General features: G+C 41.5%; 1 protein-coding gene across 4 annotated transcripts in view; it reads right to left on the reverse strand.

Annotated features, from left to right (window-relative positions):
- flna (filamin A, alpha (actin binding protein 280)) overlaps nt 1-27,779 on the reverse strand; it is a 53,759-nt gene that overhangs the window by 8,271 nt on the left and 17,709 nt on the right. Inside the window, exons 3-36 of one of the 4 annotated variants that reach the window (XM_008412900.2) lie at nt 21,462-21,713; nt 20,200-20,297; nt 18,987-19,134; nt 17,841-17,959; nt 17,674-17,751; nt 16,731-16,893; nt 16,437-16,637; nt 14,148-14,285; nt 12,537-12,663; nt 12,327-12,463; nt 12,016-12,212; nt 11,823-11,936; nt 11,448-11,591; nt 11,230-11,353; nt 10,522-10,682; nt 10,348-10,438; nt 9,417-9,586; nt 9,158-9,275; nt 8,923-9,035; nt 8,658-8,807; nt 8,216-8,534; nt 7,676-7,849; nt 7,425-7,587; nt 7,184-7,344; nt 6,830-6,997; nt 6,570-6,693; nt 5,201-5,357; nt 4,844-5,033; nt 3,852-3,875; nt 2,517-2,764; nt 2,010-2,081; nt 1,279-1,378; nt 400-540; nt 186-314 (exon numbers count right to left, since the gene is read on the reverse strand). In XM_008412900.2, the coding sequence (XP_008411122.1) occupies nt 186-314; nt 400-540; nt 1,279-1,378; nt 2,010-2,081; nt 2,517-2,764; nt 3,852-3,875; nt 4,844-5,033; nt 5,201-5,357; nt 6,570-6,693; nt 6,830-6,997; nt 7,184-7,344; nt 7,425-7,587; nt 7,676-7,849; nt 8,216-8,534; nt 8,658-8,807; nt 8,923-9,035; nt 9,158-9,275; nt 9,417-9,586; nt 10,348-10,438; nt 10,522-10,682; nt 11,230-11,353; nt 11,448-11,591; nt 11,823-11,936; nt 12,016-12,212; nt 12,327-12,463; nt 12,537-12,663; nt 14,148-14,285; nt 16,437-16,637; nt 16,731-16,893; nt 17,674-17,751; nt 17,841-17,959; nt 18,987-19,134; nt 20,200-20,297; nt 21,462-21,713 (5,013 nt within the window). The remainder of the gene's footprint in view (nt 1-185; nt 315-399; nt 541-1,278; nt 1,379-2,009; nt 2,082-2,516; nt 2,765-3,851; nt 3,876-4,843; nt 5,034-5,200; nt 5,358-6,569; nt 6,694-6,829; nt 6,998-7,183; nt 7,345-7,424; nt 7,588-7,675; nt 7,850-8,215; nt 8,535-8,657; nt 8,808-8,922; nt 9,036-9,157; nt 9,276-9,416; nt 9,587-10,347; nt 10,439-10,521; nt 10,683-11,229; nt 11,354-11,447; nt 11,592-11,822; nt 11,937-12,015; nt 12,213-12,326; nt 12,464-12,536; nt 12,664-14,147; nt 14,286-16,436; nt 16,638-16,730; nt 16,894-17,673; nt 17,752-17,840; nt 17,960-18,986; nt 19,135-20,199; nt 20,298-21,461; nt 21,714-27,779) is intronic. The other 3 variants (XM_008412902.2, XM_008412901.2, XM_008412903.2) reach the window with 3 other exon arrangements.

Below are 27,779 nucleotides of genomic sequence, written 5' to 3' on the forward strand. Positions count from 1 at the left end.
ATTTGTCAGGTTTCTGCACAAAATAGAGGAATTTGACAGACAGTTGTACATTGTGGAGGAAAAAAAGTGTGACATTTTTTTTTTTTTTTTATATACACATTATAATATGTGTATATAATGCTTCACCAGATCTGCTTAAATGTAACATTTGTGTGAACACAGAAGTTGGTGTTTTTTCTGCATACCCTCTCCAGCGTCTTTAGTGTCAACAGTGAAGACGGCAGGCTTGTTCACGGTTCCATGGATAAGACCAGGGCCGTAGGCACTGACGTTCCCGCTGTTCATGTAGTCCACAAAGAACTGCAGGGGGCTTCCTGTTGATGGAAAACCGAGAAATGCATGAAAAAGTCAGTTTAAATGCACTGTAGTAGCTGCAGGTATTTCAGAACTCTGATGTACCGGGGATGTGGATGCCGTCGTATTTAATATCCATCTCATGTAGACCGGCCTCTGTGGGACCGTACTTCACGGTTACGGTGCCGTCCTTGTTGTCGGTGATGTCAGGCGTGGCCACCTTGCCTGATGGCATTCGGACTTCACCTTCAAAAACAAAATAGAGGCATATGTTGTGACTAGTGGTTTAGTACTCTACGCTACTTTGATAGTCCGCCTCATCTTGTACCCCATCTTGTCTGGGTCTTGGACATTGAGGGCTCTGGATTTTCTCAAGACCACAACTGTGGATATATCAGTAAATATCCAGAATATTGTCAGTTTTATGCAACATCCTCGCTTTCATTGGATGTAAAACACTCAGATTCAAATCCATCAACAACATAACTTCTTCCTAAATATGTATTTTGTTACTGCAGTTAACAATCCACACCCCAAATATATTTGTAATTGAGGTGCTGTTAGCAAAGCTAGCTAATGTTAGCAACCTACCTCTGTACCAAAATTCCTTGCCTGCAGCTCACAAAAATGTAGTCATTAGCTACACAAGTTATGTTAGCTACCTGTGTAGTGCATACACTACGTGTTTTAGGGCACTAGTTTCCGTTTGTCAGCTAATGGCCTCCCAACATGGAGCATAAGCTAACGTCACCTAATATAGTTAACATATTGACGGAAGCAAGCAAATGTAGTGCTTCATATTTTATTGCATCATGTTATGTGGGGCGCTGGTCTTCGTTTCAGTCCCTCAACAGTCTTGGCTCCGTCTCTGCCTCAATAGAGTCTGGTACTGATTTGGTCTTGGGTTAGTTGGTCTCGACTATCACTTGTAGCCGGTCCTTTCTTGAGAAATCAGAATGTCGAGATTTAAACTTTATGCATTACCTGTGATCTCTCCCTTCTGAATGGTGAATGGGATGACCAGGTCAAAAGGTCTAAGTCCTGCCACATCCAGGCCATTCATCCCAACTGGTCTGTCTGTTGCCTGAAAGACGGAACAGAAATTAAAGGATTACAGACTTTATGGTGTGCCCTCTGCCAAGCCATGTTGCACACCATCAGCACAATGCAAGACAAGAGAGGTAAAGCTTCCAAAACACCAATGCAGGGATGAGACGACATGGAATGAAATGACAAATGAGGATTACGGTCAAGACGATGGCACCAGCACAAACTGCGAGAACAAAACCAGTGGGTCAGAGACGAGAGGAGGATGGTTCTCATGAAAAATCGCTTTGTTTCTCAAGCGATTTCCACATGAAGCAGTTAACAACAGAGCTGCACAATTATTTAGTAAAAATAAATAAATACAATCTGTGGGAAATGTAAATCTCTTCCACAATGGGGATGTGATTGTAAAGCTCAGCTGCACTGTTCATGTGTTGGAGGAGGGGTTCAGTTTTTCACATGAAGGGAACAAAGTGATGAGAAAAAGGCATCAGCATGAATGAAACACCTGCAAAGAGACACAGACACTGATGGAGTCTGATGAAGTGAGGCAGTCGGTGTGGGATGAAAACAATGACATGGAAGCATGACAACTGGGGCAAAAAAAAAAAAAATAAGGCAGCTAAACACAAATGGAGCTAAAGACCAGCTTGATGTTTGTTAGGTACCCAGGGCTGTTGAGCGTAGTATTGGGGCATTTGTCTCTGCTGCATGAGCTGGTCTGATGGTCCTTCCAGAGCCTGGGAGGGCGGGGAGGTGGTGAAGAGAAGGAGTGGTGGTGTGAGAAGGCACAAAAGATGAAGGATTGAAGTGTGAAACAAAAATGATTTAGGGAACACTCATACTGCCAGAAGATTTTCTAAATAATGACTTCATAAGGAAAGGCAGAAGCATCACTGCTTTGTTCTGCTGAAGAACCTGGGAAATCTGGAGCAAAAGCAGAAATACTTCAAGTTTATGCTAATCTATTTTGAAGAAATTAAAGTAACACCAGAAAGGTAAACTGGCTTGAGAGCCCAGAGATCTGTTTCTACAATTATGTGATAAAAAGTTTTAAACATGTAAAATTCTCCAGTTTCATTTTCTTTGGTTCTTATTTTAAAATCAACTCTTCTTTCTTTAGCAATCTAAAGCCAAACATTTAAGAATAGCAGATCTGCTATTAAGCAACTCACCGTAACTTGGAACGGACTGTTGGGAATATGCTCCCCTCCGAAACGGACACATATTACATACTCTCCGGGTTGCGGGGCAGTGTAGAAGATGTCAAAGGTGCCGTCCTCGTTCTCGACGACGTCCACGTCGAGCTCTGCCCCTTCGGGCGTGCACACGCTGCACGTCACCTTGCCTTTCCCAGCAGCCTTGGCGTCAACTGTAATGACTGTCTGTTCACCGATCTGAATAGTTGGACCAACACCAGCGCCTTAGGAGAACAAAAACATGCATAAAGTGATTTGTTGTTACAGTCCGATATGTAGAAAAGTATGGAAGACTGAACATGCCAAATACCCAAAATCAAGCCATTTTAAGTGTATTACATTTGTTAATACATCATTAAATGCATCCAAATATAGATTGAAACTATTTTGTCATTTTTGGCTCTTCAATTTGCTGAACCCATTTCTGAGTTCACATTTTGGATTAATGGGCTTCATTAATTTTTATCTTATTTTCTTTGTATTTTCATACATTTTTAAAGTGTATAAGCGAGTTTGTGGATAGCTTGTACATCATTCTGATGTAAAGCTATCTTACAAAAAAGAAAAACAACTTTTTGTGATGCCAAGTACAAAACAAAGATCTATGATAAACACCCAAATTAATTGAGATATTGTTCTTTAAAGGTTAAGATAAATTCAGTAAAGTTAAAATACAGTTCTGTCAAAGGTGGTAAATTGTAAACATGAAAAAAATAAAAAATAAACTTGGTCAAATAAAACATTGGAGAAAAAAGGAAATCTTGAGTAAACACTACAAAACATATTTTTAAACAAAATTGTAAGATTAGACTAAAATATGTAAATAATTTATGTAGCACATTCCCCACATGTTGCGTCTTTATTTTGATGAGCATTTTTAGTTTTGGCAGGTTCACTCCTCCATACAGCTTCCCAGGTTTACCTTCATAAAAACACATTGCATGCACATTCCACAACCATGAGACCAGGTTAAAGTTGGATCAGATCTAGTCATGTTATTCAAGTCTCATGTAACTTGTAACCAACTAGTCATCTGTTATTAAAAAGTTTCAATTTAATCTACAACTATAACTAGATTAGCTAAAAGAGCCATTCCACCATGCCATCCTATTGACGCTGTTAGTCCTTTAGTCCGTCCAATAAAAACATGAGTCAAGAAGTGTTATGAGAGAAGTAAATGAGTTTGAAAGAAAAAAAAAGCACAGGATGGGATATTCTGTTAAGGTTTGGTACCACTAATTCTCCATGCGAAAAGAGAAGAAAAAAAAAAAAAGAGCAATTCTTCTGTTACGAATCTTTCAGAAGGCTTACCTAAACCGTGACCGCCGATTGAGACTGATAAAAGGAACGGTGAGAAGCAGGGGAGCAAGATAAAAGAAAAAAAGGTGACAAATAAAAGACAGTCAGATAAGGATGTGGGGGTGCTGGGTGGCATTAACTGTGCTCCAGACAGTTGGCTGAAGAACGGTGGTGGTGAAGTGCATGTGTGTGTCTGGAGGGGGAGGGAGTATAGGTGAGGTGCAACTGAGGAGCACAGCGTGAGCAACATGACATACCAACGCACAGAAAAATGAGACCTGAGCAGCAAATAAAAACTGATGGACATGTTGAAAGGGAGAGCTCAGTGCAATGCAGCTGGAGAAAACAAAGGCAATCACACAAACACAAGCAAATTAACACATTAAGTTCATTCATCTGTCAGATTAACAGCAAATCCAAACAGCGGCCAACTCTGTAGTCACACTGCTGTCAGTGCAAATAATGACTTGTGAATATTTAAGGGACAGTCAGATGACTGCATAATATTAACAGTTGATTTTTTATTTTTTTTGGGAACATTTTCTTTAATTTAATACAATTTGAAGTTTTCTTGATTTGCTTGTGTTTCGTGTATTTGTACACTTTTAGGTAGCAGGATCTTCTCTACCATACAAATGATTTACTTTTGACACCATTTTTCAAAAGTATAAAAACACATTCATTTCAGAGTCAAAGATATTTTCAGTCAATTAAAAAGCAATGAAAATTTTTTTACTGAGTTTAAAAACTTTGAAACCACTGGGCTCTCTGTATTAAAAGAACCCCATTTGTTGTTAAATGCAGCAAGAAATGACTGCGATTCTGATCTCTAATTTTTTGCCAAATTAAGTAAAATCTCTAAAATGCTTTGGACACACACAAAAAAGGAAAAACGGTCATTTGGCCTTCAGTATATATGGACCAAACTAAAACAAAAGAACCGTGATTCCAACTGTAGAATACAAAGTTTCTATAAATCAGAGTGTGAGCGTAAAGAAGCTAACCTGTGACGGTGCACTTGCTGGCGTCTCCGGTGGGGAGAGCTCTGATACGGTACGGCGAATAAGGAATCTCATCCCCTCCGTATTTGATTAGGATGGTGTATCTGCCCGTCATGTCTGGTACATACGACACCAGGTAGGTCCCGTCGTGGTTGTCACGGATCTTTGCCTTTTTAGGTTTCCCCTCTGGGTCCTGCAGAAACACAAGGACTTACTCTCAAAAATTGCACCAAATGATCAGTTTTCATGCTTTCTATTTGACTGCATAAAACATACAAAGATTGGAGACTCAAAAATCTGATCAATTTTCAAATCATGCCCAAACAAATTGAGTACAACCAGGAAATGGTGAACACTCACCGTGATCTGCACCGCCAGCAGTCCCTCGCCTGCATCTTTGGCATCAATGGTGAACTCGACAGGCAGAGAGGCGGGCACGCCCGTGGTGTTGAGGCCGGGTCCGCTGGCTCGCACCTTGCTGGCATCATGGGTCGGGAGGACCTTCACCTTGTAAGGGCTGCAAGAGGCAGAAGGGAAGTGCAGTTTGAACAGAAACCAAACTTTACCACCGAAAGGTTGGGGAGAAATTGGGAACGATTTTTCACAGATGTTTTATTTTAACATGAACAACAGGATAATTTTCCAGGGGCCCCAAGATAAAGTACCATTTATTTTGCATTGCAAATTAGATAAAAATGACAATTTCTTTATAAATCCCCTAACTAGTAAAAAGAGTCAACTGGCCTGTAATTTATTCTCTATGAAGGCCTCAGAGGTTTGTTAGAGAACATCAGACTTACTCTTTAAAAATTAACCTGACAATAGTACCTATTGTATAAAAAAAAAAAAGTATAAAAAAAAAAGAGATAAATGTACTTAATTAGAAATGGAATGAACACATTGTACAAAAAAGTAGTTTGGAAAAAATATCAAAAAGTGAACAAAATGTTAAAACTAAAAGATTCTTGCAAAATTGGCCTCATTCTGTTGGAGAATGCTTTCACAATAGGTCATGATAACAAAACAAACCATGAATTACCTCTACATTTCAAACCTCAGTTATTAATCATTTTTGGCCAAAGTCATTAAGAGACACTACAGGGTCTGAGGGGCTTCTACAGGTTACAGGCCCCACAAGGCCTGGTAAAGGGAAAACTAAGTAGCCCAGCAGTTTCTGATTTCTATGGGTGAGCTGCAGTGATTCACAGCTCAGGTGGAAGAATCTGTTGATCACACAAAGTAACCAAATCGTAAAGGTCCAAGGAATATGAATACTTTAAGATGATATGGTGGAATTGTATGACTTGTGTTTCAACAATCAGGTTTGATTATTTCAAGCTTAAATCATGATGTTTCCATATGCAGTAAACATAAATACAGATAACTCTGCAGTATAGTTACTTAAGGTGGTCGATATGGACTGAGTTTTATCACGATATTGTATTGCGCTATTGCGATACCGATAAAAAAGTGACAATAAGATCTATTAATCTATTTTTTATTGAACTGTGACTGTAGGCTGTGACTGCTTTACATACAATTCATACCTCGACAAATACTGTTAAGATACTTATTTATAAGATGCTTCTTCGGGACACCAGTCATAAAGTGTGATTTTTAATCACCAAATCTAAATTCTCATGACAAGAAATTTATCACGATAAATGATAACATAATAAATGCCTACTAGTAATCATTTGCTTAAGGCAAATGATGCGTTGATTTTTACCTGCGTGGGATCTCCTCATCAGCATACAAGACATTGATAGAGTAGGGTCCCTCCCTGGTGGGAACATAGTTGACTGTGTGAGTCTGGTCTCCATTATCCACCATCTCCACAGGCTCCACGACCCCTGCACGCAACAGCGATGACATCATCATTTCTACATTTTGTTCATGTAAATGTAAATGGAATATTTCCCCAAATAAAGTCTTTTGCTACAACTAATCCCTTTGAGGTTCGTCTCAACAATCAAGAACACTGGTCACCTTTGGGTCCTTGAACGCGGACCTGCAGAGGGGCCACCCCAGCTTTGGAGGCATCCACTGTGAACGCCTGAGGGATGTTGGCTCTGACGTTGCTGCCGAGGCCAGAACCCTGACACTTGACCTTAGTGCTGTCCACAGTGTCGCTGACGGGAACGGAGAAGGGACTTCCTGCACGGACAAAAAAAAAAAAAAAAACACCAGAAAAAGTTACAAAGTTTTTAAATGTAGTAAAACATTAGTAAATGCTAAAGTTGAGCAGATTAGTATTTGTTTTTGATTCTCATATATTCAATCTCAAAGTGTTGGAGACAAACTCCTCCAGAAGGTGTTGTAGTTGCTACGCTGGTGAGTCACCTTTGACTGGCTGTCCTCCATAGGTGATGTTGAGGTTGTATGTTCCAGGCTCATAGGGAATGTACTCCACACTGCAGCTGCCATCTTTGTTATCAGTGCAGGACATTTTGGCCTCTGATGGACCTTCCATTGCCAGACCAAGACCTCCAGTTCCCGCTCCTCTGCAGAAGGAACACGGCATTATAAAAACGAAGAGGAGGAGCCACTCCACCGGATGAGCCAACCTGAACTTTCTGCGTACCGGGTTTCCACCATGAACTTGTTCGGCTTGTTGGTGATGCCGCTCTTCAGGCCAGGACCGTGCACACGGACACGAGCCGGATCGCAGCCCTCAGTGACCGCCACACGGAATGGACTGTTGGGCACTGGAGAGCCATCATAGCAAACCTCCACACTGTGAGGCCCTGAACACACACACAGTGTTACAATCCTAACCAGCCAGTAGGTATCCCCCACCCAGGCTAATGTTCACGTCGTGATGTTTAAACCCACCCTCCTCGTAGGGAGTGTACTCCACGGCGTACATGCCATCGCCGTGGTCTGTGATCACGGCATCCGGGCAGCTGCCGGATGGACTGCTGATCCGAGTTTTGATGTGGTCGCCTCCACTCTGTGTGAGAGCACGAGCATCCACGGTGAAGTCTGTGGTCGCGTCACGGAATACTCCTAGAAACACACAACATACAGTCGTCACAGCATGTGCAGACGAAGCTCATTTAGAGTCTGATTGATTCAGATGACAAGGATCATCAGGCTTCAGATCTTTACATGATTTAACAAATCAGGATCTGACAAGTAAAACTGGGCATGTGTGTGTTTGGTCATGTGACAGTGATAGTGATGCAATACTTGATTTTGTGCTGTTTACTGAAGCAGAGACCTGCTGGTGTGGCCATTTTTGAAATATAAATATCTATAAATATTTGTTTTTGGTCATGACAGCAATATTAATATTGCCACAAATTCATATCAGTGCATCCCTACTATATATATCAGTCTCTTGGAAGTTGATTGTTCAAGTGGCTGGGTTACCTTTGCCTTCCACTCCTGGTCCAAACACACGGACTCCACTGGCGTCGATGGCCGGCTCCACGTTAAGGCGGGCAGGGAAGTTTGGCACGTCCTGGCCCCCGTAGCGTATGGTGAGCGTGTAGGAGCCCGGGTAGAGCGGGATGTAAGTGATGGTGTAGGTTCCATCTCCGTTGTCCTGGATGTGAACCTCTGCCTCGGTGCCGCTGTCCGAGATGATCTCAATGGTGAGCTCAGCCGGACCAGCATTGGTGCAGTCCACTACAAACTCCCCGGTCTCCCCGACTTTGGCCCGCTCCAAGCCTGAGCCAGAGCAGCGCACCTAGACAGAGATGGGGGGGGGGAAGGAGGCAGAATTGAATGACTGATGCTTTATAAGAAATGAAATAATGGTGATAAGATCCATGAAGGTCTAGGAGGAAGGAGGCTGACTGCTGCTGCTGACCTTGGACGGGTCAGTAGGAGGGTAAGCTGTAGGAGTGTAGGGTGATCCAGGGATGGGCACCCCGTCGTAGGTCAGTTCCACCTGGTATGGCCCTGCCTCACGAGGGATGAACTTCACCTGACTGGTCTCTGGGCTCAGCCCCGGCTCAACCTGGAGCAAAAGGAAGGAAAAACCGTATTTCAGTGCTGTAGTGTTTAAGAGATTGACAGTGTAGTATTCAGAGATTTTGGACTAGAAAAAAGAAAAAGTCTAAAGTTAAACTGACCTTGCAAGTGACCGGTTTTCCTGAAGGCCCGGTAACCTTGGCAGCAACTTTGCCCTGACCTCCAGCACCCTTCGATTTGACAGTCACCTCCTGGTCTTTGCCAACGGTCATTTCTGTAGTGACACAAAAAGCATTGTTGGTTCAGGTAAAATACGGGGAAGGGAGTGTGGCCCCCGCTTTGAAAAACGAAACGCTGGATTATGCAACACAAATATGATTGAAAGATTGAACTTACTGTCTCCTAGTCCAGTGACGTTGACCTTGCTCAGGTCCAGAGTCGGAGCCACAGCGACATTGAAGGGACTCTTGGGAATATGATCTCCACCGTAAGTCACAGCAACTCCCAGAGGACCCTGATGGAGAGACAAGCGCAAAGATGATGAAATTTACTTTATCTTCTTCTAAACACAGTCTCCAACTCAGATTCCCAGTAGAAACTGGCGCAGAAATCGTGTTTGAAATTGAAAAACGCAAGAGAGCGTCCGCCATCTCACCTGCTGCACAGGAGTGTATTTGACAGTGTGTGTGTTGTCATGGTTGTTTATGACTTCAAAGTCCTTAACAGCTTCTGCTTTGGTCGGCCCACTGAAGCTGCAGTCCAGGTTGGCCTTTCCAGCTCCCTTGGTGTTCACAGTGAAGTGAGTGGGTTTGTTCAGTTCAACTCCTGGAGGAAAATAAAAAAAATAAAAAATGTTGCTGCCTTAAGGAGGTTTCATGTGGGAAATCAATCTGAATTAACCAACTGCTTTTAAAATGATAAAAATAATTAGACCCACTACATGCTGTGAGATTAGATTTATTTTAACTGTAAATACAGAACAACAATTTGAATCTGTGAAATGAAAGAGGAACTGCCAGCAGCAAGGAATCCTATTTTTATTCTTAGTGCAAGAAAATGAAGCAAATTTGATGTCTGAACAAGTTATAAATGCACTTAAAAAAAATAAAATAAAATCAAACAAAAGCCAAATTTACCTAGATAAATTATGTAACTTGAAAGATCTAGCTTTAATTTTTCTAGGCCGTTTAAGATTTTGAACAATATTTGCCTGAAATGTATATCATCACACCTCAGATCTCGGATCCCCTAACCAGTTTCTACTGAACGTTCCCAGATCCAGACTCAAAAACTGAACTTTTTCATTTTAGACCCAGTCAATCTGACCATTTCAAATCAAACCTTAAATAACTCAATTATTTAAGCTCAAGAAGGGCATGTCTACTTCGTTTTGGCTAACTTATAAGTGGTTTGATGTAAATTAACTTAAAAATATTTTACAGAAATGATTTGTCCATTTCCTCTGATCTCATTAATGTCTTTCATTTCCAATTCTTTTGAAGATGTGCTACCAAGTAAAATTGGATCTGTATTTTGTATCATAACAGTCCGTAATGACTGGTCAGTGTTTTGTACAGCGTTCGTACCGCTGCGGCTGAGTCCTGGTCCCTCCGCCTTAACTTTGCTGGCATCATGAGACGGATCCACCTTCACTCTGATCGGTGACATGGGGATGGCCTAAACAGGAAACGGAATCATTATAGCACATATGTACGAACCTTTTAATACATTCTGGCTAATCATGCGTTATTCAAACTCACATGTTCAGCAAACAGCACCATGATGGTGTAGCTGCCGGCTCCAGGAGGAGTGTATTTAACAGTGAATGTGTCGTTGTCGTTCCTGATGATGTCAAAGTCTATGTCTGCCTCTGCTGGTCCCACCACACCGGGAGCACACTTGATTCCTATGCTGATGTCACCTGAGGCCAAGAGACGATATAAATACACGTTTCCATTTATGATATGGACTTAAAGTTTTATCATGTTATTTCGTGTTAACATTGTGATAAGAAACATTTATAACTGCTGTTTTAGCCAACTGTATGGCTATAATGAGATGGACCTGAAATCACAGCCCCATAAGCCCCCCCCAAAAAAAAAAAAAAAAAAAAAAAAAGACATTTGTAATATACTTCTTTAGGACACCAGTCCCACTAAACTGCATCTGCATTTAATCATATTTTTAAAATGTATGTATAGTTATTGATTCTCTCATTGAACAAATAATGGAGAAAATAGTAAAACTACCAATCATGACAACACAGACAGTTTTGGGGGATTTTAAACATTAATTGGAATTTATCCCCACAATAACTCAAAATTCTTATTTTTGATTTATCACAATAGTTGATAAGCAATATGGTAAGTATCCACCCATACTACTTGCATGTTAAAAACACCAATATGTTTTACAGGATCTCAGTTGCAGATGCAGAAAACTGGACTGTTTTCTTCAAGTCATCTTACCTTGACCAGCCTCGGAGCAGTCAACAGTAAAGTATGTCGGCTCAAAGGCCTTCAGGCCGGTCTTTGCTACACCAGGACCAGAGACCTTCACCTTGTTGGGGTGACAGCCAGCACCAATATTCATCTGGAGTCAGAGACACACAGAGACGAGAGCTTAGGAGACCTCTGGGAGTGGAGAAGCATAAAACCAAACCAAAATCCAGATTTTAGATTCTCACCCTGAATGGACTCTCAGGGATGTTGACGCCCCCCCAGGACACCATGATGGTGTGCTTCACTGGTTTCCGTGGAGTGTAAGTACAGGTGTATATGCCATTACCGTTATCTTTGACCTGGACATCCACAGGGTTGCCCTCTCCATCCTATGCAGTAAACAACAGTTCTCCAATGAGTGTGTAAAATACAGCTGGGACATGGTGTTATGGAAAGATTTTAATACAACTAACGGCTAAATCGGCTTAATGAAAACTTAATCTTGGTCTTTTACAAGAGCATAAAATCTTTAAGAGGAATATATTTATATAGCTTTAAAGCACGAAATAAAGAGATCTTTGCAGTAAGTAAACATTTTGAACCACAACAAAAGAAACTACCTGAGCAACAATCTTGAGAGGAGCTTTTCCTCCTTGTTTGGTGTCCACTGTGAACTCTGTGGGCTTTCCAACAGCCAGACCACTGCTCTGGAGACCAGGACCGTACGCCTTCACCTGGAACGGCCATCAAGCATTACTAACAGTCAAGGACACAGTTCTTTGTTCTAGCCCGTGTTCCTGGGTGTGTTCTTACTTTGTCAGGGTAGAAGTCTTTTCCTGGAGCGTTGACGATCTCAGCCATGAAGGGCGAGTGCTGGATGTCCTCGTTGTTGCACAGCACATGGACGGCGTACTCGCCTGGCTCTGTGGGCCAGTAGCGCACGTCACATGAGCCATCGCCCTTATCGTCACATTCAATCTTGGCCTGGGACGGACCTTCCACAGAGAAACCTGAGCAAGAGGACATGGGTTAGTGCTCTTGGAAACGCAGCATAGGCAAGAGAAACCTAAGCCCGACAGACATGGGATGGATTTTTCCTGCCCTTTCGTCTCTGCCTTACTCACCTAGGGTACCGGCGTTCTGACCAACAGCCTCCACCACAAAGTCTGCAGATTTACCAACAACCCCTCCCTCCAGCCCGGGGCCCCAGGCTCTCACTAGCTGCTGACCGGCCTCAGAACCAATCTTAACCTCAATGGGACTAAAGAGGAGAAGCAGGGGTCAGTCAATGTGAAGCTCAGCTACCAGTTCCAGTTAAAGTAGTGGTCCAGTACCTGCGGGGAATGTGCTGTCCTCCCCAGGTGATGGTGATGCTGTAAGTCCCAGGAGTGGTGGGGTAATACTCAAACTCGTACACGCCGTCTCCGAGGTCTTTCCTTTTGCATGGCTCCTCAATTCCCTCTGTAAATACAGGACTTGATTTACAATAATATTCATGCAATATTTAGAAAAACCTACAAGGTTTCCTAGCCAGACGTAAAGCCCTTCAAAGGGCTGTTAGCTCAATTCAAGTCCTGTAATATCTTAAGTTTAACTGAACCCAAAGAGGAATTAGAAAATGTTTGCTGTAGTAAACATGCTGTGTAGACCTTCTGTCCACACAAGGTTTTATACCCTAAAGTCAGTTTCGCAAAGATTTTAGTAAATATACTGCTCAAAAAAATAAAGGGAACACTTCAGTGTTCACTTAAATGTTAAAGTGTTCCCTTTATTTTTTTGAGCAGTGTATATTGGGGTTGCAAGTGGACGGCAAAGCTAAGGGACTCCTGTGTGTGTTTGCTTTCACAGCCAGAAATACCCATGTTAGGTGAAAGTCTGGTTTATTTGCAGAGGTGTGAATGCCAAAAAATAAACTCTGGTCCACCTCAAGGTCTTGGTTTGGTTGAAGTAAACTCTGGCGGTGCGGTTTGAATGCATACGTCGTACGCGGACTACAGCACAGGGCATTCTGGGTAAGTACAACCAAAACTAATGCGCAACACTAGTTGGAAAAACGGCTCATGGTCATTTACCGGAGACAAAAGGGAAATCCTCTAAATGCTAAAATCTGACAACATTCCGTTTTTGTTTACATTTCGCAATGCGGGATGTTGCGCTCAGTTTCTTCTTCAGTGGTTTTTGTGTTGTTTCAGTGGTTCTTGGTCCAGCGCCACCACAGGCAAGGAGGTGAACATGTTCTTCAAAGCGTTTGGTTTGTTTGAAAGAAGTGCAGTAGCTGAAAATGGAACAATGTCGCTAAGCTAATGTTGCAAGTTTGGTCCTCAATCAAACAGAGTCTGTCAGACTATCAGATATGAAAACACCCTAAATTGCTCTCTGTTTGGAGAGTATGCATTCCTGGTTGTTTGGGTCGTTGGGTCAGTCCTGTGATGGTTGAGGTACACCCGGGACAGGTTTTACACCCGGGACAGGTTTGGCTAAAGAGCATGCTCTGTGCCTCGATCTGGTAGCTACAAATCAGCAGCCTCTTCAGTCCACCTCCCCTCCACTCCACTGGACACATCTGACCTCAATAAAGTGCCATGTTTAACAAAACCAGCAACAGTCAAGAGTGAAAAAACACCTGGTTTGAACTTAATGTAGACATTACATCTTAGTGACAGCTGAATTGTTTCTTTAAATTTGAGATCCATCTAAACAGTCAGTTGGATAAAGAGACATGACAATAAAATCAGCTCCACAGATGTCAAATTATGCAAAACCTGGAGTCAGACACCAGTTTCAGTTAGAACTGGCCATTGGAACACGTTATCGTTTGCCGTATGAAACCAGAACTGATAGCAGTGAAACAGACCCAATGCCACAGCACTGAAGTGAAAGTCTGTGTTTTAAATAGCCATGAGTGCTTTCACTGGAGTTGTATGGATAATGAACCGTGAACTTACTGGGGCCCTTGATGGTGACTTTCAGCTCCCCGGTGCCGGCTCCTTTGGTGTAGACCTTGAAGTCTGCCGTCTCCTTCACCCTCAGGCCCTTTGGCTGCAGGCCGCGACCTTTCGCTCTGCACAGGCTGGGGTTGCATGCTGTGAACACGCAGGAGAAAGTTAGAGAGAAGCAGCCCAAGAAAACGCCACAGAGCTTTTTCAATTCAACTTTATAAGCACAGGCAACATGAGAGGTGGAAGTTGGATGAGGTGCAGGAGGAATGAAGCCTTCGTGTTAAAGGTCCAACCTTCACTAAAGTTTCACTAAACTCCTTCCGCTAAACTTCTGGTGCCTCAACATTTATCTCATCCCACAGAGTGAGCTTGCTGCTGACGCAGTAAAGGAAGTTTCTTCAAACTGAAGTAGCGTATTGCTCTTATCTCCTAAATAAAGACGGAGCCGCAGCTGCCTGGTCAACAGGAAGCAAATTAAGAGCAGAAAACACACAAGCCATTTTCTAGGAAGGTAACTAATAAGATATAAAAATAAACCCGTCAAATTTTTTACTTGATCTCAAAACAATACAGCAAAAATGTTTAGAGCTAATTTAGGCCATTTGTGTGTCATTATCAAACTGAAGTTTTGGTTAGAAAGCAGGTTTCAGATTGATGAGAAACATTTTAAGTCACCACAAAACTAAAGATCTTAGCTCATAATAAAATAGCCACATTTTGCACAGATTCACTAGAATTTTGCAAAACCTATTAAAAAAGAAACAGATACTGCTGATAAAGTGAAACTAAAGTTACTGTTGTTCAATCTAATATGATAAATATTACAAATTTTATGTCATAGGCAGCATGGAAAGCCATTTTAATTAATTACCACCATGCATTTTAACAAATATTTAGCACTGTAGCCCTAATGGGCATTTAAAGAGGATTTTGGCATTTGTCTTCCTCCTGGGACCAACTACCTTTAGAAAAGAAGAAAATAAACATTTTTGATTGAATGTCAGTCTTCGGTCATTATTCCTTGAGCAATATAAAATAAAAAGATAATTTATGAAAGTCATCAAAAGACCATGCTGTAGTCTCGTGGTAAACATCTGCACAGCAGAACCCAGGAAAATTGAAAATTATATCATGGAAAGTACAAACTGCTAATGGCGCAGACAAATTGTAAAAATTAACCGATTGATCCGATTCTGACTGTTCAGCTCAGTCTGTCCCGACCAGCCCCCAGCATGGCTTCTCTATTCGATTAGTGAATGCATTGTATCTAAAGGTTAGTGTATAAGAATGAAAGGTGGACATTTGGTATCATGCCTAAATGTATTCAACAGAACAGTGAGAAGATAGTCTAAAAGTTGACGTTTTCTACGACATGTCAAGACAGTCTGCAGTTCATTCGGTCGCACTAAAATGAGTGTGAGACTTTCATCTGATAACAGGAAGGCTAAACGGATAACAAAATTGCTCCATGTTCTCTTTTAGAACTTTCAGCCATCTGTCATGGAACATGTTTGATTTAGGAATGTTGGCAGCATTTTGGAAAGCTTAGTTAAGGTAAGGTCCCACGGTCACTGGGATCCGAGACTGGTACGTTAGCAATTCCAGCTGCGCCAACCAGGTCAATTAACAAAAGATGCTAAAGAATGCTTAAATTGTCAATGGCATGGCGACCCAAAAAGGTTTCTAAAAAGATGCTTAGCATCCTTATGCCACAATTTATTAAGCCTTATTGCAGCTATTTACTGGAACTCTGGGGGGATTTAAAGATTTATCTTACAAATATAGAAAAAATGAATTAAATACTTTTCTGTTGATGGTTCCTAACAAGGAAACTTTACACTGGAAGCTTGATTCATTCTGAATTCATGATGTGAAGTCTAAACTCTGAAAATTAGTCAGAAGTAGAGCATTCCTTAAACTAATGAATAATTTCCAGGATGAAATAGTTCAGTCAGAAATGTTGAGYACATGATCACAAGCCAGAAGCTTTCATGCATCCAATCTCTGACACACAGTGGGTACCCAAGAGAGACGCCAGGAAACAGGAAATGACAGCAGAAGGAAGAGGCCGTTCTCAGGAGTGGACAGATGCCAGTGGGACGCTATCAAAAAGAAGACTGGGAGGAGAGACCGACAGAAGATCTGATATCCAGCACAGCAGCAGGAGGAGGAGGAGACAGAACACAATTAGAAACCAGCTTGAAATAATTAACGCTGAAGGTTCACAGGGAGAACAGTTACAGTCAACGCGTTTGAACAACAACTGCTGTGGCGCCTTAAGATTCAGACTCTCACCTTCTCCCACGTCGACTGTGAAGGGACTCTTGCTGATCTGGCCACCAGCGAAGGTGATGAAGATGGTGTGCTGGCCCTCCTGGGTGGGCTTGTAGGTGCAGCGGTAGCTGCTGTTGCCCTTGTCCTCGATGGTGCAGGGCACTGTGTTCTTCTTTCCCGCAGGATCCATGATCTCAACCTCCACTTCTCCAACACCGGCACCTTTCAGCAAGAGAAAGTCAAATGTGGAATTCTGTCTTGATTTATTTCCTACTTCATTCGATGGCAAACTGACCGCATCCTCTTATACACTACCTGCTGTGTAGACGTCAAAGTAGGTGGCTTTGTTGGCAATGTTGCCCGACGGCTCCAGGCCAGGGCCCTGGGCCGTCACCTTGCTGGAGTTGCCCTGAGCCATGCCGATGTCCACCTCGAAGGGACTCTTTGAAATATGCTGCCCCGCAAACAAAACAGTCACCTGGAAAACGGAGGGGGGGAAAAAAAAGAAAATATTCACTCTTCTTGTTTTCCCCATTTAATTATTCCAGTTCATAATKAGAGCACAGCAAAATCTTCCAAGTGTTCTGTTCTTTAGGTCTTGAAGTCAAAATAATTCTCGACAAACCATTTTCTGCATCATTGTTAGATTCAACAAAGACACTAAAAATTATACTTAAAACTGAGTCTTTGCCAATTTGTTTAAGTAATTTTCTGCCAGAATGTTTTTTTTTTTTCCTGTAACCTATGAATCAAACTAAAGAAGGGAAACAAAATAACCAATCTGGTGTACATCTTTCTCCCTATGCATTCATATAATTAACACTGCATGAGAATGCAACAGGTTCTGCAATCCTGTACTTAATCCAGTCAACACAAACCTTCTGGAGTTTTCACATGAAAGTTCCTGAACTACTCTGGGTTGTTTACACAAAAAGCACTTTAGTATACATCCACATACAAACACACATTTTTATGAAATAATTAATCACACTAGAGGTCCAGTCAGTTTCTTTGGTCAGATTTCTCATCTTTGAGGATATTTTTAAAACGGGATGTGATGCAAGGGTAAAAATATGCAGCAGGTTCTTTGATAGAGACAATAGTTTGGTACTGAAAGTAGCAGCTTGTCACTTTTTTAATCTTGGCATTTTTCCCCTCTTCATGATCTAAAGACAACTTTTTGCTCCTTAATATTAACATATGTGTGTCAAACAATCTCTCACACATCCATTGTGCATTATACTTATGGTCAGTTTACCTTATGCATGCCCATCACTTTAGGGGTGTAGACAACAGAGTAGGTGCGGTTCTTGTCGTTGTTCGCCGTCACTTTGGCCTAAAGGAAAATTGAACAACAGTTTACAAAATCCTCAGCTTTTAAAAAGCCTTAGTTTAAACAGGCTACATTCCCAAAGACTGACAAACCTCCTCTCTGTGTCCTGCAGGATCCTCTACGTAAACTAGCACCTCTCCCATCCCCGCACTGATGGTCTCAACGGTAAACATCGYCTTCTTCATCACAACATTTCCCTCCGGCTCAATCCCTTCAGAGACAAGACACACACATCAACATGCAGCAGATGCAGAAATGCAGCTGGATACGCCTTCAAATGACAGATTCGATTTTTCAGACACGGTGCGACTACAGCCTCAGATGAACGACACATCATGTATTACACTACGACGTAGTGTAATATGCGAGTAATGAACCCTAAAGCATTATGGAAGTCGTTGAGCTTATAGACGACTTCTTGCAGAACCAGATATCCTAGCAACAACTCCTAGTAATCATTTACACTCCCTTGCATGCTTGACAACTTCTTAGTTTACTCTTACTATTGTTTCTGCAGTGGATTGAGGTTACAGACATTGATCTGTGCATTGCTGTATAAAAGGTCCCACTACAGAATTTCAATCCGGATTTTGACTGGACCATTGTACCACCATGATTCTGTCACCCAGTTTATGACGCAGGTTGGGCCAAGCTTCAGCTGTTAGACGGCCTCCAGGCTCTCCCAATACTTCACCCGTCGAAACCGGGTCTTACCGACATAGTGGTGTGAAAAATATTGTGTCATTTTGTTTGCAGGAAGGCGTCTGCCTCCCTTTGGTCACCAGGTCCGGGTCAAACTGTTTCACACAGAGTTCTGTGCAATGTGTTGTGTGATTTATCAGAAGTTTCAGACTTTAGATTATGCAGACTCGGCTCCATGACCCTTCCAGATGGATGGGCAGCTCCAGTGTATTCTCTCTGGGTTCTGCTGATGCTTTTCTCCCTCGACCTTATGCACAGCACAGCCAAACCACTAAACCACCAAAATCTATGTTTAACTCCTCTTCAGCACCTCCAACTATAACCTCTAGTTTCTATAGAAACAGCAAGAGTGAAGTTGGTTTATCCCTACACTGCTTCTGCATTACATTTTTTTGTAAAACCTATAACTGTGCTTTGAAATGCACTTACCATCTCAAGCCCTGGTTAAATATTGTTCAGTATTTCCAAAATAGCTAGCAGGATGGACAGTTTGTCACAGCAGGAAACATGGAGTCCTCAATCAGAGCTGTGTGTACCTGGGCCGTAGGCGCGGGCCTTCTTGGGGTTGAGTTTGGGCCGGAGAGGAGCCCCAGGCTTCAGCTTGGCTTTGGGGAACTGGGACAGGTAGGTCATGACTGAATGCTCGTCCACGTTGGGGTCTACGATCTCCTCTGGGGTTATAACCTGATAAAAATAGACAAAAAGGAACACATGATTTAATATTTAAGGTCTATGATGCTCGTTTGCCTTTACCCAATCAAGGGCATACCACATGTGCAACCAGCAATGGTTCTTTATTAGTTGCCATGGAACCCATTACCCACAGAAGTAAACTAGGTACCGACATGGTGATGAAAGCACTGTGCCAGTCCTCCACCTCTGCTCAGAAAGTACCTGATCCAGATTCGCATGCAAACCTTCAGCAGCCACTCATACAGACTCTCACTTTCTGGTTTTGCAACCCACAGACATGGCAAGGGGGAAGACATTACGCTCACTTCTTAGAAGAAACAGAGAAGACGACGGAAACAGCAGTGACCACAGAGAAACTGTCAGCATGCTACACTGTGCCAGCCATGCCAACACTCTTCTGTTTGGCACGAAGCCAGCCAACGCCATCAACGTCTAGAAATGACTCAAATGCCGAATACAGCCAAAGAATACAAGTTGGTGGTTAAGAGATCCTTACAACCTACAAGGCACTGATGGTTTAACTCTTGTGATCTTCAGCATTTAATGGGATAATGTGGACTGAGGCTGATTTTTCAACAAAATTCCTAAAAATGAGGATTAACTAAATGTGAGCATCCCATGTCCTAAAAAAACTGATCTATAAAGATTTTGCACCTCCATTTTTAAAAATCTGATAATCTATTAGTAAACATTTATTTCAGCAAAGGCCAACACAAAAATGTATTCAAATCCACTTTTCTACAAAATGTTAAACAGGTCAGCATCTAAAAGTGGTAGAGCATAATTCATACTATTGACATGGATTTAAAAAGAACATCTTGGTCCACCTTCAAAGGAAATTACGAGGAAATAAAAATAAATACGTGGTTTTTATTTTCAACCTCCTGAGAACGACATCAATAGCAGTCACTATGAGTTGGAAATTACTGTCTTACTTCAAAATTCAAATTCCAACAAGCACAAAAAAACCCCCCTAATTGACAGTCCCAAAAAAGTCTTATTTAGATAGTTAGGTGCTGGTGTGTGTGCAGCTGTATTCTCTGACTCGTCTCCTACCTGAGGGATGCCCAGCCAGTCATCAGCTTGCTGCATGGCCTCACGGGCGTTATCCACTGGTTTGGTCTGATCCCACTGATCCCAGTCAGGACACAGACCTGGAGAAGAGAATCGGCTTAGCTGGGTTTCAAACAACACCACAACTTTATCATAGAAACAGAATAAAACTATTACGTTAAATAGTCCAAAGCAATTTTCAAGACTACTGATGGTCCTTTTCTGGCCCCTAGATTAGCTTTTCACCATACTTTAGACTTTTGTCTCCTTTTTTGCAAGTGATGACACATTCTGAATAAAATCCCTGTGTCAATATCAGGGTTTAAAGCGTTTAAAAACAAGTTCAGGTTATATTTCCTCCAGAGACCTTCATTAGTGGTGCACCAATTTGAGTTTTCTGGCCGATCACCCATCTTTAAAAAGCATGATGGACCAATACCAATTTCTTTTTTTGTTTAAGAAGTCCCTAAATAGAGAAAACTGTTGGAAACAGCCAGGCTACTTTTGTTAACTGCAGGTTTGCTAACATAACCTAGTGGGTGGGTCTGTCAGTCAGTCAGTCCTCTCACAGCAGAGCAAAAGAGGACAGTGGATCATTTTCAGACCAATAAGATCAGTTTCTTATCAATGCATCGGCCAATCACAGATCATCCAAAATCAAGGAAATCAAGGCAGATTTATCAGTGCAGCACCTGAATGTTATGGGACTTTTTCTTAAACCAATGATTTCTGCTGACTTTGATTTTCTACCTAAATAAGGGTGATTACTTCAAGTTTGAACCCTTGAGATAAGTGTTACAGTTTTTTTAATAAAGTAAATCTGCAGTTTTAGTCATGTGTAGCGTTGCATACAGTTAATGTTTCTAGTTCCTGATCAAGCCGATCTTTAAACCCTCCAGAATGATCAGATATGACCAGGCTTTCCTGAAGCAAACAGTCATCAGCTGGATATTTTTCACACATGCYGAGCAGCTTTTAAGATTGTTTGACAAGTTTATTTATTTTTTTATTCTTTTGATTTCAGTCTGTTAGCAATCTGCAGGTGACTTAAAGCTAATGATGTGGAAAAATCCTGCCCGTGTCCGACATGTTCCCTCCTTTCTGCTCCCTTTTCTTTACTCTTGCATCACCTTTCAATTGAAGAATTAGATAAACGCCCCCCTGAAGCACACAACAGCCCCACATCAAAACCACATGCTATGACACAAACAGAACATGTCTGCACACCACTTTAATAAGAGACAAACATCCCAACTTCCCCTCACCTGGGGCACAGCTGTCCACCAAGGCTCCCAGGGCCCGGCCAGTCTGCCAGTCCCTGTTGAAGTTGGTGATGGGAAGCTCGGGAAGTTTGTTCTGGATCCATCCCAGCAGCCTCTGCTTGGGCGTCTTCTGCTTGCCGTCATCTGCCTCTTCCTCCTCATCCCACATGGGCATGGAGATGGAGTAGTGCAGGATGAGGGTCCAGATTAGACCCAGGATCAGCTTCAGGTTCCCATCCACAATGGCTTTGGAGTCTGAAGGCCAAGAGAACAAGGGATTAAGGACAAACTGCTACAAAAATGAAATGCATAGAAACATGTAAATTGTTACTGAGAATGTGTCAAATACGAAGTGACTAAAATAAAAGTATGCAAAGGAAAGATGATCTTTGAAAATCATATTTCCCTCTCTTATCAGTTAATGTATGGCAACATTTTCAGTGAGTAGTCAGCTGTATGTCAACACATCAGCTAGTATGTTTAGCCCTGGAAGAGATAAGGGAGTTTACATTTTCTGTGCAGATTTTATTCTGACCACATAGAGGCACTGAAATTACCAACAATAGGGTTAAACTATCCCCGTCTGAAGGTCTGTTTAGAGTAAATATACCAAACATCAGCAGCTGAAAGAAACCATTAAGGGACAACTGGTTAACTTGATACTGGTTAACAGTATCGATGTATACCAAGATTTTCCATCAGAGTTTCTATTTGACCAAGATTGTGCTTCATCTTTTACAAACAAATTTAACTATAACTTTTAATCTGACATCAGCTTGTTATACTCATGTTGGTCTGTTGAAGAGCTGAAAAACAAGCCTATAATTTCAAGGCTAATCAATACATACACTTCAATTTAGTATGTAGTTACATTTCTGCATTAGTTTTTTTTTATAGACTGTAATAGTAATACTTAAGCATTCATATGAATAGCCTTTTGCTTTAAATAAATGATTTGATGGTTAGTATTGTGTATAGATGATATGGTGGCATCTTAAGGTAGTCACACTGGAAAAGTCTCAGCCTGACTTGCCTATGGTCACCAGATAGAAAAAATAAATAAAAAAAAGATATGGTCAAATGATAGTTTTTTTTTTATTATTCAACCTTTATTCATACAGCTGCTACTTGTGTTCTCACTTGCACCAGGAAGATTGAGCAAGTACTGTAACTGCTTAGCACCAAAGCTGTTCCGATTCTGGTTCTGCATCCCCAGAACCAAACATGGAGACGCAGCATTCAGCTTCTATGCACCACAAATCTGGAACAAACATCCAGAAAACTGCACATCAAGACTAAAACCCTCCTGTTTAAGAGCTGCTTTTGAACTATAAGAAATGGAACAACATATGTATTTATAATTTTGATAACACGTGACAAAATGTAAGGTCCGTCATTGGTTTTCAGAACTATTGAACATTTCATTAAAAAAAACCGTTTCACTCATAATCAAACCTCACTTTATCATTTCCCACTTATTTCACTTATATACAATTTAAATTTACAACAGTGGATATTGTTAAAAATTACATTTTCTATTAAAATTATGTAGTTTGTTATGGAGATTCTGTTTTACAGAGAAATAAGTGAAACTTGCTCCACAACCAACAGGTCCAACTCAAATCCAGATAAAAATCAGTCCAGTAGTTAAATGAAACAGATTCCATTATACACACGATTTCGTTACAACACAATACAATCATATTCCGTTCATAAAGCCAACTAGTAAAATACTATTAAGGCAAGCCCAACAGATTGCTTTGGGTAGTTGACTTTCCAGCAATTCTTCATTCTGACCAAGCATGACAAAACAAAACACAAACAGCTTTGTCCCAGATCTCATCTGTGAACGCCAACAGCAAAGAGGCGAAGTGATAAACCGTGACTCTTGGAGAATTACAAAAAAAACTTTAATTTTTCAGTATATATTTTAACTCATTGTTGGCCACATCATAATAAAGCAGCGCATACAGCCCACCATGTGGTTATTTTATCTGAGGTCTTCCCCTTGGGTTATAACAACCAGCTGTAGAGGAAAAAGTGATCCAGCTTGAAGCTAGTCTGGGCACGACTCACACAACATCCCCTACCCCCAGCAAACCCAGCACTCTGGTTGCATAAGATGGTTTATTGAAGGGATGATTGCAGAGGTCCAGCCTGAAGGGAAGGGTGGGGCAATGTGTCAGCGTGTCCTCTCACCGATTAGAACATTGTCTAGGAGGGGGGAAAATTGGGTAAGAGCATTGGTGTTTTGTAAGGATGCAAAGCACTGTGCTGACTGCTATGATAAAATGTATCCACTGAGCCTCAGTGGCAGCGATCGGATTCTTGATTCAACAGGGCGTCTATTGAATCCAGACTGATTTTTAGTAGTTTCATTGAGGAAACTGCTTCAGTTGCGGGGGTTACTGTGGGGCGTATTACAGGCCGGAAAACTTGGGCCTGGCGCCACAACAAGAGTTTGGGGATGGGGTCAGACTGGATGCAGAGCAACACGACGAGCCAGATAAGCTGTAAAAACACAATCCAAGTGCAAGGCACAGATCTACTTAAAATATTTTCATTATTACAGTTTGACAGGGAAATGTCCCAGTTTTCTGACACTAGCTGCGTTTCCATTTCAAATGTGTGCAAAGCTTTCTGAACATTCTGTCAGTGTCAAATAGAAACACAATTTAGCAATTATGCAGTTTCTTTTAAATAAGGCAAATAGAAATCACACATGAATAAGTTTGTTCATGCGATAACAGTAAAAAACATGCAATGCCATGATACTACCACTTCCTGTCATGGTCCACTTTGTGGTTTGCACCAATGGCAACATCCCGCTATTGATCATGTGACTTGTCCAATGCAAACCATTTCCACTACAGTTTTGCCAATAAAAAAAGCGTCAAAGCTTCATTTAAAAAAAAAAAAWATATATATATTTTTTCCCAAACCTGTTATGCTCCCATTTGGCAAATTTATTTTCAAAACGTCAAATTGCAAAAAGACATTGTCAGTGGAAACTCAGCTTATATCAAGTTGTTTTCTAGTGCTGTAAAACATGACATTGCATTGGCTCCCAGTGGAGAAATAAACCCTGCATGAGCTCAGACCCAGTGATTCTTTCGAGGTCAGTCATCATGAAAACACCAGAACCTCTCTGCCCGTGGGTACAAATGGAGAAACTCTGTCCAACCACAAATGGAAGTAAAAGGAGAGATAAGAAAATGGAGGCAATAAAGGAGTCAGAAAAGGCTGCCTAAGGACAGAGATAAAGTTACCAGTTTTAAAGTATCTTTTGGACCAACGGGTGGGTTTGAACTGGGTGTGCATCACAGGTCGTTGCTTGCTGGAGGAATGCAGATCAGCTGCAGCAAGGGTGTGTTACATAGCTGTCAGGTACACCAGCTCAAACAGGACCCCTAATGTTACCAAAACAGCTGAGGAAGTCAGATCATGCACCGTGTTGAATCTTCAGCTGAGACACTAAAAATCAGAGACAAACTCCCACTTGCGCCGTTTCCAAGGAACTCTGACTTTTAAAAAAGGTATTTTAGTCCGATGAGAAAGTTGTCAAAAGTGTTGACACACATTTGCAAACACATTCTGATAACGTCAGTACATGTGTGTGTATTTTCCTCCTCTCAATAGCTACTAAACATCCAAGGAATCTGGCAGTATTCCCAGCAGACCACAAGCCTACTGCAGCCCATATATGGACAAAGCCTGCCACAAACCCCCCCGCCTCCCTTTTGCTGACTCACAACTCTTCCCTCCAACCTTTTTAAATGTCTGATCTTCCTCTTGTCCCCAAAATTCCCATGACTCATCCATTTGACACAGTCTCAAAGCAGCAAGGACCTCCCACAAACCAACCGACCCATGACACACCAAAGACATCATCGCAGTCCCCAACCCGCAGCTCGTCTTTATCCTGGGCCCTCGACAGAAGTATGACCAGTGGGGAGATAAGCTCTCGCTTTAAGACATTTATTCAATTTAAAAAATGTGAACACATACTTTTAAACGAAGCCACTTGAATGCATCACATTCATTCCATATCCCAACTCAAATCAGTATGTCAATGTTTTCCTCCATGCCTTCACACAGTTCATAAGGAGGTACTAAACTCGCTGCCAAGATTACAGGTGCGCTGAAAACCAGAGGATCTGAGGTCAAGTCGGACACCAACGTTACAACTGGATAATTATGATGTTCTTCCTCTGGTTTGAGGATATCCATCAGAGTTAATTGGAGGAGTTCAATTTTGATGACTTGTTCAAAAAAGATTGTAGGACGGAGCAAGAAATGCGTAGATGGATTCTGGATTTTTTGCCACGGTGCATCACAGCTATGGTCTGTGGTGGTGAAGATTGATCTGAACTCTCAATTTACTGGCTCATTTACATACCAACCTTCTATGTCCAAAAAATAATAAAAGCCCCGATATAAGCAATTGAAATTAACTGATTTTGTGGTGACTGGGCTGCTTCTGGAAACTGGGTAAGGAGGAAATTAAGAGTCATAAGGTGGTTCAGCTCTGACTGGAAGGAGACCAAAAACTGACTTTTTCCTCTCATTACTTTTGTTGAATGATGACATGATCGTGTAAATAGCTCCTATATGTCTGAGACCATGGTTTAAAACTAGAAAAAAGTTAGACTAATAACTCCTAGCTAAGCAGGGTCGATTTAACCTCATCCTTGGTGCAGTCTCTAGTCTCCTGTAGTGAAGAAAAGGCCAACCTAAAAGACACTCTACTCTGAGCCCCTTCCAGAGGATCAAGCTTCTCTCTCCATCTCTAGGGAGAACCCAGACACCCAATTCAGAAAACTCATTTTGGCTGCTTGTTGTGAAATCATGTTCTTTCAGTCACTATCCAATACCATAGACGAGTCTAATAATGTAGGTCGACGACTAGTAAACTGATGGCATTTTCCTTTCGGCTCAGCTCTCTCTTCACCGCGATAGACCAGTAGAGAACTTGCGTCACTACATACGCCACACTAATTCTCCCTGACCACTCTACGCTCTTCTGGCTCTAGACAAGTCTCAGATTTGGCAGTGACGAGTTTAGTCATAGAAACTGTGGTGAGAGGGATCTGTGGGTTTCCCTCCACATAACCTCATCTTGGATAAGCAGGTGTGGTGATGGATAGAAAAATTAATTACCTTTACAAGTATCAAGACTTTGAAGAAAAATAACCACATGGCAACGATTAGTGTACATCTTTTATCACTACAAATCATGAGGTAGAGTAGCTCCATTTTTATCCAATTGAGCGAACTTTAAAACAGTCAAAGAAAATGCTAATTAGTCATGTTTCCATCTACTGGTTTGGAGTATATCAACCAGGCTATGCAAAGCATAATTTCACCAGATTTTGACCCTTCACATGGCTGTGATTAAACAGGAAGTAGACGTTTCAAACTACCATAAACCGCACATCTCAAAAAATGGGGGTCCTCCCATCCGAGCTGGGGGTTTTGAGTCTTTGTTGCGACCCAGACCCACCAATAGAAGGAAGCGCACACTATGTCAGAACATATTTGGCAAATGTGTTTCCATTTCCTTTTAGGCGCAATAATTGTTTTTGGAAAAGCCAGAAAGTACTTTGAGTATAAAAACTTGAGTTTTGATTAAGTTTTCAAATTTTGCCGTTTCCATCAACCTTGAAATGAAAAATAAAGATGAAAACACAGTCGGTGTTTCCTGCCCCTGGAAATGATCAGATCAGAATGGCAATTTCTTATTTGTAACTGTGGAAAACCAAATTCACATTTTCTCACCAAGCAACGCCATCGCTCCAATTTAATATTTAGGGAATTTTCACCTTGCGTAAGCTGCAATATATGACAATCTATGGATACTCTGCTTCCCACAATTTTCCTGTATTTCATCCATCACTTATCACTGTGTGATAAAGGCATTTAGCAAATACTTCAGCATGAAAAAAAAAGATAATTTATGGATGCCAAATATAGCAGCAAAATGCACATAAAGCATGCAACTGTTCAATTTTCTGACAGAAAAAAAAAAAAGACTTCAGGAAATGTCTTCCATTCCTCTTTATCCTCGTGGACATTAAGATGATGGCCTGAGTTAAATTAGCCTTAATAGTGTGTGACGTAACAGACAAAGAGTCAACTACGGCTTCCTCAAACATCCAAAAGCTGATCGTTTCTTTGCTCCTTCCTTCCCTCCAAGTTATATAAAATAAGCCACAATTAAGCTACTACACTTCCTGCTCTTCCTTTCTGCTCCTCCCATACATCCCCTCTTTTCCTCCCTCCCTTCATTTTCTTTTCTGCTTCTGGTTGGAAAAAAAGAAA

This window comes from Poecilia reticulata, linkage group LG7, assembly GCF_000633615.1.
Source record: "Poecilia reticulata strain Guanapo linkage group LG7, Guppy_female_1.0+MT, whole genome shotgun sequence".
Classification (NCBI taxonomy): Eukaryota; Metazoa; Chordata; class Actinopteri; order Cyprinodontiformes; family Poeciliidae; genus Poecilia; species Poecilia reticulata.